General features: G+C 43.6%; 1 protein-coding gene across 2 annotated transcripts; it reads right to left on the bottom strand.

Annotated features, from left to right (window-relative positions):
- Positions 1–202: 202 nt before the first annotated feature.
- Positions 203–8,145, bottom strand: LOC136540623 (SH2 domain-containing protein B-like). Of its 2 annotated transcripts, none has more exons than XM_066532620.1 (12): positions 7,827–8,145; positions 7,218–7,409; positions 6,626–6,826; positions 6,456–6,545; positions 6,143–6,217; positions 5,891–6,058; positions 1,899–2,216; positions 1,530–1,816; positions 1,283–1,445; positions 834–1,180; positions 680–745; positions 203–599 (listed from the first exon to the last, which is right to left on the bottom strand). In XM_066532620.1, the coding sequence occupies exons 1-12, from the start codon at positions 8,004–8,006 to the stop codon at positions 566–568; spliced, it is 2,121 nt and encodes a 706-aa protein (XP_066388717.1). In that variant the 5' UTR covers positions 8,007–8,145; the 3' UTR covers positions 203–565. The 2 variants fall into 2 exon arrangements, with proteins under 2 accessions (XP_066388717.1, XP_066388718.1); XM_066532621.1 differs by having other exon boundaries at positions 1,307–1,445.
- Between the last annotated feature and the right edge of the window lie 7,959 nt (positions 8,146–16,104).

Raw genomic sequence — 16,104 nt, 5'->3', positions numbered from 1 at the left:
TGCGGCCCGCGGCCAGTGGGGAAGAATGTAGCGTGATTTTGGGCTTTGACAGTGGGCGGCCCAATGGTTTTGCCCTCAAAATGACATGGGCGAATGTTTGGTTAGCCTACGAGGCTTCCTCTCGGCTCAAATAGGAGGATTGAAAAGGAATCAAAAAATGACTTGTAGATCAAATGGTCAATCATCAGCTTATGTACATGTGTTTAAGAGCCACTGAAAAATCCTCCAGTTTCGAGGCACATGATAGCTTCTTTTTTCTTTTTCTTTCTTTGTTTTTTGCGAAACACATGATAGCTGGTGTTACTGTTGGTTTCTGAAGCAACTAAACTAGATCTCAGTAATATGGCAAAGCATCCTCTCTTTGTACAGACAACGAAGGGAACCAATTTACAACTTGTACATAGTAACAACAGGCAAAATGTGTTATGGGCTATGCTCTTGGTCTCCAGGATGGCAATGAACTTGGATGCGTTGAGCTGCCGGTGACCCTCTTCTCGTGGCCCATAGCAATATAGCAACCTAAATCCTGCTTTTGCATGTAAGTTTTAACAGTTTGAATCCTTGGTCATCTCCGGATGGCGGTTGGGAGCCGATCAACCCTGCATTTGAATGTATGTCTAACCACTTAGCAAGTAATGAAAGGAACAGTGCCTGTGATTCGGAGCCTAGAATGCTTTACCTGCCCAATTGGGATAGTTCAGGTTCCTGGAGCAGCAAATCTTGCAGGTTCTCAGCGCTAGCATCACTGTTATTAGCAGTAGAAAAGAGCAAGGTTCAGAAATTTCGCTGCCAATAGATTTAGAGGACAGGGTAACATGCCAATCGTAGCACACCTGGAATCAAGAGAGAGTAGCCTATGATGAATTGAGTTATCAGAGCCAATGTAAGTGACAACTAGGCTTCCAGCATCTGGATGCGGCCAGCTTCGGGTGGTAGGAAATCTGAGAACAAATGTTCCTGGCTCCTTTAACAGTTCCCTGGAACTTCTTAGTGCATTCTCAGCTTCTTCTATTGTAATCAAGCCCTCTATCCATCTAGGTGTTGTGCAATCCCACAGCTTTTTAATTTTCTCTCTTGACAGTGAAACAGCCACTGGGTATAACCAGTACCATAGCCTATCAAAATCATCTCTTCCTGTGTCCTCACCACAACCAGCAATGCCTCTTAAAACCTCAAGATCCTGAAACAGTGAATACTATGCAATTAAACATTGCACCGTACAAAAAGTATACAACCCTGAGACTGAGAGTTAAGGTACTGAGGCCATCTAAATAAATTCTACCTGCTCTGACAAACCCCTACTTACAGAATGGGCAATGTTCGTAAATTTTGTTATGATCTCAGGAATGGCAGATGACCAAAGAGCATGTTCATTGTTCTTTGAGATCATGTTCCAAGTGTCAGCACCCTCTCTGAGCAATCGCTTCGACATTAATATTTGGTTTCTAGAAGGGAAAAATAAATTGCAAATTACTGTCAATAATACAAGGAGAGAGGAAAATTTTATCAAGATACAAGAGTTCAATTACCTGTGGTGGGAGCATCCACTATACAATGAGACTTGGTCTGCAAGTTTTACCAAGTCATCTTTGTTAACAGTAGGAGCTGCACCTCTAAGAAACTTTGACCGGTCATATGTGCTGTCTAGACAGTATCTGAAAACCACAGCGTCTGAAAAGGTTTCAATACCATCATCTCCATCTGATCCACTCCAAGAACTTCCTGAATCAAAACTGTCATAGTTGGATGTTGAAGAGTCAGTCCCCATGACACTCTGTGCTTCTTTGCTTACCACTTTCTTTCTGGCATTCTTATTCTGTATAAATGGATAATGATTATCAAATCAAGAAGTCACAAATTAAGCATAACTTGATAAAGTAGGCTAGCTAATTCATTACCTGTGATACCATTTTGTGGGCCTCTACTACCTTCACCATTCCACCTTCTATCTTGGAAAACATGGGTGTATGCAGACACACTGAATGTTCACGACCATTTACTTTGTCAGAACTAACAAACCCTTGGCCATTATTGAGCAAGTCAGCTTCATCTGCTGTTGCAGAACTCGCCCGCTTTCCAGGACCCAAGGGGCGGACGGTGCGGCTTCGAGATATACAACGAATCGGTTTGGAATATGCTTCCAGGAAAGGATATCTTTGCATGTGAAGTGTAGAGAATTGAATACGGAAGAGCTTATTGTCACATTTGGAAGAGAGCTGGAACAATCAGACACTACGTTATTATGGACAAGAAACAAGCAACTACCATCATAACCTCAAAGAAATGTAATGATACAAATCGTGTTTTACATGGCGCGCTACAGCCCAACTTTGTTGGATATGAGCATGTTATGTGGTTGCTAGGATTGAGAGGAGAGAGCCGAGGGGAGTGACGGCGGTTGGCGTGAACAGTACCCGCGGATACTGTTCACAGCGGCGGCGGCTAGGGCTGCAGGGGGCGCAGGGGGAGGCCGGCCGCGGGGCTTCGCCCACGGCCGGCAAGAGAGAAGGGATTTCCTTCTAATCTCTTGCTTCATTATAGATTGATACATCTCCTCTCATTATATAGAGAGGTCTGACTTGGCCCCTAAGCAAGCGACTAATTAACCCTAATGGGCTAAGGCCCAATAGGCCCTTAACTCCTCTAACACTACTCCCCACCCGGACATGCAGCTCGTCCTCGAGCTGCGACCTAACAATGATGCTAACTATGGCTTCACTAGACACAAACTGAATACCTAAGAACAAGCCTTTTACATCTCGGCTTATTTCAAATAAACTCGACTTTTTATTCTTGAATCCTGAAGATGCGGCGAACACCCTCCGCGTGCTGGACAGGCCCGTGTAGCCGCCTGGATCCCATGGAGACCATCGAAACGAGAGGGTTGCACGGGTACGGCTGTCTGGAATCAATCGCAACAGCGACCGGCGGAGACGACCTCGTGGCGGCCGACAGCGAAACGCGGCAGCGCTAGGCAGTGCGTCTCCGCCGGCGACAAAGAGGAGTGCACTTCTTCTATCATCACTCCCATAGAACTGGAGTGCGCCGCCTGCGGGAACAGCACCATGCTCGTGCCTGGAGACAGCAACGGGTCGGCGCGGTTGTTGTTGGCCGTTCGACGGGGCGAGGTCGTGCCCCCCCTTGCCGAGGTCGATCGCCGTCAAGGCCGCCTCATGCATCTGCCGGCGCATCTCCTGCAGTCGGCGCCGCGCTAGGAGGCCGCGTGCTGCAGCCTGTAATCGCACCGTCGCAGACTGACAATCACTCTTCTGCGCAAGCGCCACTTGCACGGTTGCTGCCGCAGTGGCGATCTGATCGCCCGGCTGTGCACCTGTGAATGGAGGCACCGGCACGCCGAGGACGAGGCCCGCCGACTGCGCGCCCGCAGATGAGGGCACCGACGCCGGCGGCGGGTCCTGTGCGGAGGCCGAGGGCGCCGCGCCCGTGCTGTCCAGCGAGGGCGGCGTGTAGATGGGTTTCGACAAACCGGCGATCCAAGCCGGAAGCGGTGGCAGCAGCTGCTGCTGGGACGTCGGCGGCGGGTTCGGCTGCGGCCCCAGCAGGAACCCATGAATCCCGGCCACCATCTTGCCGAGGTCAAGGACAGCCGCCGTCAACTGCTCGTTCGTCATGACGCCCACGGCGGAGGACGACGCACCCGCGGCCATCTGCAGCGGGGGCACGGTGGTGACATGATCGAACCACATGATCGAACCAGAGATCTCTGATACCAGATGTTATGTGGTTGCTAGGATTGAGAGGAGAGAGCCGAGGGGAGTGACGGCGGTTGGCGTGAACAGTACCCGCGGATACTGTTCACAGCGGCGGCGGCTAGGGCTGCAGGGGGCGCAGGGGGAGGCCGGCCGCGGGGCTTCGCCCACGGCCGGCAAGAGAGAAGGGATTTCCTTCTAATCTCTTGCTTCATTATAGATTGATACATCTCCTCTCATTATATAGAGAGGTCTGACTTGGCCCCTAAGCAAGCGACTAATTAACCCTAATGGGCTAAGGCCCAATAGGCCCTTAACTCCTCTAACAGAGCATCCCTAGGTTGTGGCTGCTGTCATGAGTGCAGCAGCAGGGCTAAGAACAGGAACTGGTATTGCATAACATTTAAGCTTTCATTAGCAGACAGATTTGATACTCGAGATTCAAAAGGTTTTAAATTGCACACAAATCAAATTTACAGAAGTAGTTCATATGTAGTATTAGTGTCCGTACTAGATATGGTGTATGGCCATTTTATTTTAATCTTTTCACATGCCATTGACTAGTGCTAACTGTCCAACAGTTATGCCTGTGCTGTAATGGCCTAAAACTGTATCATAATGGGCTAGAGTTGCTTGCCACTTGTTTTTGTGGTTGTTTGCTGTTGTCTTAGGTTTGCTAATTGATTAAGTATTCTCAGGGGTCAGGGGTGGTATGTGTCTTGTGTGTGTAGGTTTCCTACTTGGTTAAGTTTTCTTTTAGGGGTGGTTTTTTTTTTTGGGTTGGGTTGCCGGGGGGGGGGGGGGGGGGGGGGGGGGGTGTGGAGGATACATAGTATATCATGGTTAGTGAGGAGCTTTATTTGGAAGAAAGTTACAGCCTCCTTTTATTTGTTGTTTTAGCTTCTATTATTTTCAGAGTACTTGTTATCTACAACTCCAAGGCAATCTTGACCCATTTTATCCAATCCTGCCCCTACATAGGAACACACTGTAGAGGGAGTTTGTACCTTTGAGATTATAAATGCACACTTGAGAAGGGATTAATAGGGTAGGATGGTCATTCTATTTCCATCCTTATCTTGTGCCCAAGCCTAAAACATCAATTATTGTGAAAAGGAGGGAATGTTGTGACAAGTGTTTTCTTCAGCGAAATTGCAGTTGCAGTTTGTGGAGAGCATGTTGGCACTGCCAATGATGGTGCAGTGTGTACCGGTTTTGCGCCTATGCCTCCCAAGATTCGTGGGGAGCACGTATGCACTGCAACATCGGTATGTTCGCACTTTATCGGCTGGAGAGACAGGAATGGAATCCACATTGTGGTTCCAAGCTTGGCTTCATGGAAGGTTTTGGTGATCATTCAACACCTGCACCAACACAGCAACATATAACTGCCCTAGAGCAGTTAGTAGGGGCTCCTACTGAGAGCCTACCCACCCGGGATCGTACCCAGCTACTCGCAAAAAAATCAAGAGGGGACAAACTCCCTCTTTCAACACACATAAAAAAGAAGCAAGGCAAGTTATTTAAAATGATAGTTCATATGTGAATGCCATTGCATAGCTATTTCTAAAAATTGCAGTGTCAGGAGTGAACTGCCAACATTTGGATGTTGAGTCCGTAAATAATAAATAGGCAGTCTTATGCAAGGCAGATAATCTTTTCAAAATACAGAGGGGGGGGGGGGGGGGGGGGGGGGATCAATCCAAATGCATAAAACAAATATAAGAGAACACCAAAATGCCTTCCAACAATTATGATATACTCAAAGCCTCTTCGTCGCTTCACCTGCACCCACAGCCCCTCAAACGAAGAAAGTTATGGAAGTCATTAAGATGGAGTTTAAAAGGGAAAAAATCCTTCCGAATATGCCTTCCAAATTCATTCGTACAGAGGAAGGTGCCATCTCCATGCACCATAAGTAGTTGCAGTGGGGTGCATTACACGTACATGCCACAACAGCCAAACATAGCAAGCAGCTGCAACCTCTGCTAGGCTATAGCACTACTGAGAGAAACATTAAAAAATATGCTTCCAACAGCAACACATGAAAGACAAATAACTTATGCTCCACATCAGAGAGACAGACAGACAGTGACAAGTAATTCCTTTTTGTGTCCAATGCAAGCTGAAACTATATACTCCGTACATAATAAGGAAGGTTTACATATGGAGAAACTCACCTGCGATATCTTGAGTTTAAATAGTGCTCGCCCACGAATAATTGGTAGAGGCCTGCTTATAGCTGCGTATTCAAGTCCTTCGCAAGTTATAAGCAAAGGAGGCTCAGAATCATCCCTTGATTTTGCAACTACTGTTCCATCATCAGCATAGACAAGTGAAGCAACGACCTAGAAGATGTATAAAGTTTGTAAGAACACTATGCAAATAAATAAATCAGTATGATTAGATTTAAAATAAGTAAAAAAATGAACCTCTTTATCCTTCGCAGGTTCACCAAAAGCGTTGGTTAGTACTACTTCCAAAATGAAGTTTCTCCGGCAAGATGCCTGCATCAATAAATTTCCATAATTAGGGTAGCCCATGGTTATTTTGATTTAATCCATGATACGATACAAGTAAATATTTGCTACTATTATTTCTTCCAACTCAAGTGCAATTTCTCAGGTTGCTTTGAACATGCCATATTTTACTGAAATTATCCTCTCTCAACAAAAAACAAAAAAAACTGAAACAAAGAATTCTGCCACCACGTATGAGTTATGACATGACAGCATCTTTGTTTACCTTCCCACCAACGATGCTCCAAATGCCGTCATCACCCTCTTCAATTCCATCAGAGCATGAATAGTCAATAGACAACTTAAATGGTGGGTTCTGCAATTCAATGAGAATATCACAAAGTCTGCACTTACACAGGCACAAAATCCGCCATGCCATTAGCTTAGATGAATCACCTTTGCATATTGTTCTTTTATAGTTCCTAGTACAGATGAAACCTCAATATTATAGATATAGCCTTCGAGCTTGCCATCACTTCCAATTAAGCTAATTTGGTTTGCGTCATCCTGATGGTCTGGCCCATCAAATAGTGAACAAACGGGGGCCTCAGTAGTTAGGGAACCATCAACGTGAAGACGCATAACATTTTCAGTGACCTGACACAGGTAGGTACAAACCAATGTTATAAAACCACCACTTCGACAAAATGTGCGGCCTGTTCGCTGGTTGGTTTCTGGGCTAGTTTGGACTGGCCGGTGTTGGTTTGTTGTGAGAGAAAAACATTATTGGCTGGCTGGTTTGGGCTGGCTGAAACCAACCAGCGAACAGGGTGGTGGAGGATAGACTAACATGTGGAGGTACCAGGAAACAAAGCTCTTTGATGGATGCTGCATGTTTCTTTTTCCGCTAAAAATTGAGGTGCACAAAACACAAAAGAAATAAAAGCAGGGGAAAGTGTCAAACATGTTGCAATTTGTACTTTCATTTGGGGGCTACAAATGCAAAGGTATTCGATAAGGGGTAGGCCTACAGTTGTTTACATCATACCTCACACCCAATGTGGAACCATTTCTCAAGAGGGCATTGACTCGTAGATGATAAATTGGTTGTGTCAGTCCATGGGTAAGAACTAGCAGGACCAGGAGCTTCTCTGTGCAGCCTCATCAACGGGAAGAGCAGCAGTTTGTTTCCTTCACCTAAAGCAAGAAACGGCAACTTATTGCCATCTCCCGCGGTGATCTGCACAATCAACAAATCCAATCGATCAGCACCAATTCTGATGGATGAAACTTCACAAGGAAACCTAGAAAAGTTACCCTTCACTTTTTCCAACGAAAATGTTTTCCCTGAAACCGTATGAAGAAACACGAAATTTCATCAAACTAGGACAGTGGAATCGAGTACAGACAACTAGGACTTTTGCTGTGCTGCGAATGCTGCAACAAGGACAGCCCTCGGGTCTCGTCTTACCCGAGTGATTTGGAGGGTACAACAGCATTTAACACCTAAAATCGAACGATCAAAACAGAATCCGAGACAGCGAAAGCAGCACATCGTTGCTCTCCTCCAGTACCCCGGAAACAAAAACAATTCCTGCAGAAACAATCGCCTGGAAACCACCTACAATAAGTGTGAAGAGAGAAGAATCCATCCAACCTGGTGGAGGATCACCGAGGACGGCCTGGCGGAGGTGGAGGTGGACAGGTAGAGCCAGAAGGAGACGGCGAAGCCTCCTCCCCCGCCGACTCGGGCCGCTCCCGGGTCCAGCTCGACGCGCACGCCGAGGAGGTCGCGGTAGCCGTCACTCCCGCCGCATTCCGATTCCGGCGCCGCCATCCCCCCACAGAGGCAGAGGCTAGGTGAGGGTTTTGCCTCTGCCGTCTTTCGGCGCGTCTGCTCGGGACGATGGTCCGTCCGTTAACGGTTTGTTGCCTGATGACTGTCGACTGGTGTGGTGAGGTGGGGGGAAGTTGGGTGGAGAAATGGAGATCTGGAGCCGTCGGTTTTTCGGTTGCGCTGCTCCTGTTCGCCGGATTGGACGAAGGTAATGTCCGACTAATTTTCTTCTTTTTTAATTTAACGAAAAAAAAAGAAAGGAACAATTGTTTAGCATTACAATGCTGGATAAGATAGACTATGAAAGGGAAAAGGCAATACTGGTTGAACTTTATACGCAATTTTCCGATGAGACTTTCATCTTTCCAGACTATTAAAATTCGGTGGTGTATCTAATGGTAGAGCGGACAAAGCCCGAGCCATCCTTAAGTTTTTCGCGTAATGGAGACCTCCCTTAAGTCTTCCTTTCATTTTTTTTTTGGAGAAGAAAGAAGGAACAGAGAAGAGAAGAAAGGAGGCTCTTCCTTACGAGAGAAAGAAGCAAAGCCCCTTGCATCTTGAGTTGCATCTCCTTCCGACGGCGTTATGGTTGGGAGTGCACCTTCCTTTGTAGCTAGCGGGCAGCTAGAAAACTAAGTCAGGAGAGGCTTATCTCATGATATTCTATCTCTAGCATCTCCTTCCAAGTTTGAATAAGTGCAATTTGTAAGAGGGGCTCCATGGTCCAAGCAGTAGCCAGGGCTCGAGCCACTCCGCCCCTGCTAGTAGGCTTCAAAAGATGGCCAGGGACAGGCTAGCACGCATTGCTGGTGGGCGTAGAGCAGTGAGATAAGGTGACGGAAACAATGTTGGCTAAGACGGTAGAGGACAACAAGTCATGGATCGAGTAAGGGCAGAGGTGGTGGTGGTTTGGTGGAGGGACAAAGAGAACTTGAGCAGCAATGGTATCCGCGTTAGCTAGGGAAGTTAGTAGGAATCCGAAATTGGAGTACCTGGAGCAACGATATTGGCGTTAGCTAGGGAAGTTAGTGGGAATCCAAAATTGGAGTACTCGTGGTTACCCGATAAAGAGATATGTAAGGAAAGCTTACTTTATTCGATAAAGAGACATGTATTGGAAGTTTTTATTCACACGTGGTTATACTAATGAGTAAAAATCTCTACTCATTGGGTAGAGTAGATGCGGATACGGATACAAACTATTTGTACCCACATAGCTATTAGTAAAGTAATTATACTCATCTCACCCATACATATGCCCTCATTAATTCAACCAACAATATCCCTAACACACCTGCAACACAATCAAACTATGAAAATATAAGAATAGAGTGCACTAGAAGTTCTCAAACTTGTTCGGTCGTGTCATCGCAATCCCCAAACTTGCAAATCGCTCATTTAAATCCTCAAAATTATTCGGTTATGTCATCCCGATCTTAAACCTACAAATCGCCCACTGAAATCATCAAACTTGCTCGTTTATATCATTCCGAACCCTAAACTCGTAACTTGCTCATTTAGATCCTCAATCTAAACTTGTCTAGATTTGTGCTCATACATATATGCTGCTGCTGACATCCGTGTTCTCATGTTAGCTCCATTTTCCTCCTCCCTCTTCTCTCTCTCCCTCTCTCTCTCTTCCTCCTCACGGGAGCTCGTAGCTCAGGAGCAATGCGGCTTAGGAGGCATGGCCGTAGGCTATAGGGGCCACACAGCCGGGTCGACATGGCCAAGGCGGCGCTTAGCCAGGGGCTTACCTTGCACTAATATAATGCACGTGCTAACGTCACGGTGACATTTGGTAATCCAAATCAAACAACAAAAAGTGATTTACCTGCGTAATTCAATATTACAACGGAAACACCCACCTCTTTGTCAAAGAGAGCTTTATTATCATGGATTCAACAATATCAATACAAGAGAAGACTCTTGACACAAAACTGAAAAACAATACTCAGTCTTTGACAAGACACATTGGCGAATTCATGCACAACTTTATTTCGCTCAACTCGAAACTTCTCAATTCTTAAGCTTTGCAGCTACCGGCCTTCCTGCGCAGCTCACGGGCGATCGATGCCACTAAGGAGCGATCAGGTTGTACTCGCACGTGTCAACAAAAGAAAGAAAATAAAGAAAACTCACGAACTGTTAGACTCGAGCATGTTGCAGCTTCTGTTTCTGCTTCTACCGAATCCCCTCCCAGCACTGCTTCCTCAACATCCCTGCAATGTTACTGCAGATCACGCCACCCAGTTAATTTTGGTAGCCCATCTCTTATCTCCAGACTATAGTGTCTATTACACTCAGTAGCAGCCAGATAAGCTAGAATTTGTTTGTATTATTTTTGCACTCCATAATTGCAGAAAAGAAAAACCCAGCATGCCCAGGGGCGTGACCAGCCACGAGGGCCAATTTGGAACGAAAAAGTATAAATTATATGATATATTAATGATTTTTTCTGTTGTATTTAAGACTGATTTCCCTCGTCCATTCACCCCTCTAGACAAAGTTAAAATCAGCTCATTGTCCATCTTCGTTTTATTTATTTTTGTTCCTTTTCTGCTGGGAACTCTTTTTTCACATGGTAGAGAAAGACTTGACCTATATTTTCTTGATTATTAAAAGAACTTTCTCTATTTCTTTTTCTATACTTGTCTTGTACTCTTGTTAGTTAAATACCGTGCATACTTATTGTTTGATATTGTTTTATATTTCCAAAAACTAATATACTCACTTTGTTCTAAATTAGAAGTTTTTTTTATTGTTTTATGTGCATAGACTTTTTTATGTGCAGTTTAAGTATACGGAATGTCTTTATTATGTATTAAGAAAAGCCAAAATGCTTACAATTTAGGATGAATGAAGTATTATCTTTTAACACTGGAGTTTTGAAATTTATGTATTCCTCAATTGCATTAATGGCATATCTATATCTATATATGTGTATATATATATATCTTATAATAAACCTAAACCCCACTAGAAATTAATCTCGAAATGCAAGCCATCCATAGCGGCAACTCCCTAGCACATGCAATTATGACACATATCTATTCATGCAAGTTTACATGTCATCGAGCCACATCATCCACTAAACATGCACTATTCGTTCACGTCAGCATACCACGCAACATCACTAAAATTTATTCGTGATCTCCGCAGCAACACATGGAGTATGCTTCTAGTTTGAGTTATTTGAGAAGACACCGATTGTTTCGATAGTGTATCTCAATCTTCTGTATTGTCACTTAGCTATTCTGATAGCAGCGCATATTAATTATTTTGATATTGTATCCCGATTATTTTATATGTATCTAATTAAGTTGTTCTATATTCGTTCTGTTTTCAACACTACTTGGGAAATCAGCATGGGCCATTGTCTCTTTAGGAGTAATTGTTTACGAGTACTACTTTGTGTAGCGTTCGTCGTTGATTCGCCAATATGGCAAATATATACAAGTGTACTTACTTATGTGACGCCTGCCACGTTTCGAGAACATGCGGCTGCACACGGAAGAGGCACACGGAACCAGTCGCAAAAAAACCGTGTCCGGGACGTGTGTTGCTTGAAGGCGTCCTTGTCACGGGAGACGCAGCGCATACTCGCGCGTGTTCCCACCATTTCCTGGCGGATGAACACCCATGAGGCCATCTGGCCATGATTTGATTGCTAACTCCATTTTGAAGGCGTACAGGTGGCGACGATCCAATCAAGCAAATGCAACCGCGTTGCTTCCGTGTTTGAACTCGAACTTATGGTCCGGGAACGTTGAGAGGATAAGCATCGCCGTCCCTGCGGATGCACGAATGTTCAGGTTAACGGCAACATGTCGAGCAAGAGTTTTTTTTTTCTTTCCATTTTTTGAAAAAAAATCTAATATATATCTGTGAGAGAGGACTAAAGGAGGTGCCTTCGACTAAAAAAACAGTCCGAAGTGAAGAGAAGAGCGAAAAAATTGAAATCCGCAAAAAGAAAAGGACAACATGAATAATGTGTCAAAGATTTTATGAGCACGAGAAGAAAGCACCAATTAACCGTTGCTCGGCATTGTAACTAAACGACCACTCCAAAAGTCAAACCCTATTTGAAGTGTGTATACCACGCACAAACGAACCACAGCAACATGGGCTGGGGAGGTGTGCTTAGACGAGCACAAAGTAAAACCCTATTTAATGGATGCACGGCTCTACCAAGAGAGCTAACTCATAGGACCTATTTTGTTGTCTTCGTTTATTTGTAGCCAGACTTGTGTAGTATAATCTATTTATAAGGTATCATGAATGACTTACTTAACCCCACAAACTATAAACCATGTATATTTAGCACATTAAACTTTGTCAAGCCAATCATTTTACCCTCTGTGTTGGTTTGGTCACGTGGGTTTGCTCACGTGGCGCTCAAACATAACAGACAGAGATAGAGCGGCTACAGGGCCCACCAAGTTACACATAAGTTTGATTTTCAGCCTTCAACAAGAAAGCCGGGTAACAGATACGTTCCAACTATTGAAACCGGATAAGTTTAGTCCTCTAACTAATTTGAAAGATGGGTTCTATTTTTTAGAAAAATAATAAAAATCTGATTTGATCTCTACAAGATCTTAATTGTTTTATTTTAAATTAAGAAAATATGATTATTTTAAATTAAAAAATATGAGACTAGTTCCAGTTCTCTTATAAAAGTGTTAGACAGTACCTGTTTATGATTCGGCCTTATCAAAACATAGCAAATAATCACAACCAATCACACGGCAGTGGCGAGAGGACCGGACACAGGACAAATGACACGTCTGCTGTCAAATGGCCAAATGGGGCCCACGAGTCACTCCTCACGGGCAGCACCGCCGCCGCCGCCCACCGCCACAGCCACCTGGGAGCTCGCTTTGACTTCGCCATTTCTTGATCTGCTTGCTGGCTGCTGCATCGTCGAGCCTCGGCGGCCGAGTCAATCCAGGGAGGCGAGAGGCAATAAAAGCTCCCACGCCCCGCATGGCCTCGCCTGCCAACCGCCCCCGTCCCTCCCTTCCCTCCCTCCCACTGAAACGCAACCGCTCGCCCACACACGGAAAAGCGACGACCAACGAACACAACCGACCACACGCGGCGGAGCCGACCCCGACCCCGACCCCAAGACTTAGTTTGAAAAGATCTGGATTCAGTATTACAACGGAAACACCCACCTCTTTGTCAAAGAGAGCTTTATTATCACGGATATCATTGCAAGACAAGACTCTTGACACAAAACTGAAAACAATACTCAGTCTTTGACATGACATATTGGCAAATTCATGCACAACTTTATTTCGCTCAACTCGAAACTTCTCAATTCTTGAGCTTTGCAGCTACCGGCCTTCCTGCTGAGCTCACGGGCGATCGATGCCACTAAGGAGCGATCAGGTTGTACTCGCACGTATCAACAAAAGAAAAAAAAAACTCATGAACTGTGAGACTCGAGCATGTTGCAGCTTCTATTTCTGCTTCTACCGAACCCCCTCCAAGCATGCTGCAGCTTCTACTTCCTCAACATCCCTACAATATTACTACAGATCACGCCACCCAGTTAATTTTGGTAGCCATCTCTTATCTCCAGACTATAGTGTCTATTACACTCAGTAGCAGCCAGATAAGCTAGAATTTGCAGAAAAGAAAATCCCAGCATGCCCAGGGGCGTGACCAGCCTCGAGGACCAATTTAGAACGAAAAGGTATAAATTATATGATATATTAATGATTTTTTCTGTTGTATTTAAGACTGATTTCCCTCGTCCATTCACCCCTCTAGACAAAGTTAAAATCAGCTCATTGTCCATTTTCGTTTTATTTATTTTTGTTCTTTTTCTGCTGGGAACTCTTTTTTTCACATGGTAGAGAAAGACTTGACCTATATTTTCTTGATTATTAAAAGAACTTTCTCTATTTCTTTTTCTATACTTGTCTTGTACTCTTGTTAGTTAAATACCGTGCATACTTATTGTTTGATATTGTTTTATATTTCCAAAAACTAATATACTCACTTTGTTCTAAATTAGAAGTTTTTTATTGTTTTATGTGCATAGACTTTTTATGTGCAGTTTAAGTATACGAAATGTCTTTACTATATATCAAGAAAAGCCAAAATGCTTACAATTTAGGATGAATGAAGTATTATCTTTTAACACTGGAGTTTTGAAATTTACGTATTCCTCAATTGCATTAATGGCGTATCTATATCTATATATGTGTGTGTTATATATATATATATATATATATATATATATATATATATATATATATATATATATATATATATGTATATGTATATGTATATATATATATATATATATATATCTTATAATAAACCTAAACCCCACTAGAAATTAATCTCGACATGCAAGCCGGCGACAACCCCCTAGCACATGCAATTATGACACAAATCTATTCATGCAAGTTTACATGTCATCGAGCCACGTCATCCACTAAACATGCACTATTCGTCCACGTCAGCATACCACGCAACATCACTAAAATTTATTTATGATCCCCGCAACAACACGTGGAGTATGCTTCTAGTTTGAGTTATTTGAGAAGACGTCGATTATTTCGACAGTGTATCTCAAATTTCTGTATTGTCTCTTAGCTATTCTGATAGCAGCGCATATTAATTATTTTGATATTGTATCCCAATTATTTTATATGTATCTAATTAAGTTGTTCTATATTCGTTCTGTTTTCAACACTACTTGGGAAATCAGCATGGGCCATTGTCTCTTTAGGAGTAATTGTTTACGAGTACTACTTTGTGTAGCGTTCGTCGTTGATTCGCCAATATGGCAAATATATACAAGTGTACTTACTTATGTGACGCCTGCCACGTTTCGAGAACATGCGGCTGCACACGGAAGAGGCACACGTAACCAGTCGCAAAAAAACCGTGTCCGGGACGTGTGTTGCTTGAAGGCGTCCTTGTCACGGGAGACGCAGCGCATACTCGCGCGTGTTCCCACCATTTCCTGGCGGATGAACACCCATGAGGCCATCTGGCCATGATTTGATTGCTAACTCCATTTTGAAGGCGTACAGGTGGCGACGATCCAATCAAGCAAATGCAACCGCGTTGCTTCCGTGTTTGAACTCGAACTTATGGTCCGGGAACGTTGAGAGGATAAGCATCGCCGTCCCTGCGGATGCACGAATGTTCAGGTTAACGGCAACATGTCGAGCAAGAGTTTTTTTTTCTTTCCATTTTTTGAAAAAAAAATCTAATATATATTTGCGGGAGAGGACTAAAGGAGGTGCGTTTGACTAAAAAAAACAGTCCAAAGTGAAGAGAAGAAAGAAAAAATTGAAATCCGCAAAAAGAAAAGGACAACATGAATAATGTGTCAAAGATTTCATGAGCACGAGAAGAAAGCACCAATTAACCGTTGCTCGGCATTGTAACTAAACGACCACTCCAAAAGTCAAACCCTATTTGAAGTGTGTATACCACGCACAAACGAACCACAGCAACATGGGCTGGGTAGGTGTGCTTAGACGAGCACAAAGTAAAACCCTATTTAATGGATGCACAGCTCTATCAAGAGAGCTAACTCATAGGACCTATTTTGTTGTCTTCGTTTATTTGTAGCCAGACTTGTGTAGTATAATCTATTTATAAGGTATCATGAATGACTTACTTAACCCCACAAACTACAAACCATGTATATTTAGCACATTAAACTTTGTCAAGCCAATCATTTTACCCCCTGTGTTGGTTTGGTCACGTGGGTTTGCTCACGTGGCGCTCAAACATAACAGACGGAGATAGAGTGGCTACAGGGCCCACCAAGTTACACATAAGTTTGATTTTCAGTCTTCAAAGCCGAGTAACAGATACGTTCCAACTATTGAAACCGGATAAGTTTAGTCCTCTAACCAATTTGAAAGATGGGTTCTATTTTTTAGGAAAATAATAAAAATCTGATTTGATCTCTACAAGATCTTAATTGTTTTATTTTAAATTAAGAAAATATGATTATTTTAAATTAAAAAATATGAGACTAGTTCCAGTTCTCTTATAAAAGTGTTAGACAGTACCTGTTTATGATTCGGCCTTATCAAAACATAGCAAATAATCACAA

Source organism: Miscanthus floridulus, chromosome 2 (genome assembly GCF_019320115.1).
Source record: "Miscanthus floridulus cultivar M001 chromosome 2, ASM1932011v1, whole genome shotgun sequence".
Classification (NCBI taxonomy): Eukaryota; Viridiplantae; Streptophyta; class Magnoliopsida; order Poales; family Poaceae; genus Miscanthus; species Miscanthus floridulus.
This window is presented reverse-complemented; position numbering and strand designations above follow the sequence as displayed.

Coding starts and splice junctions, on each gene's coding strand:
- LOC136540623 (XM_066532620.1), bottom strand. CDS start 8,006: ATGGCGGCGCCGGAATCGGAATGCGGCGGGAGTGACGGCTACCGCGAC. Junction 6,218..6,455: donor GGAGCATCGTTGGTGGGAAG/GTAAACAAAGAT, acceptor TTATTGATGCAG/GCATCTTGCCGGAGAAACTT. Junction 600..679: donor GAACTATCCCAATTGGGCAG/GTAAAGCATTCT, acceptor ATTCAAATGCAG/GGTTGATCGGCTCCCAACCG.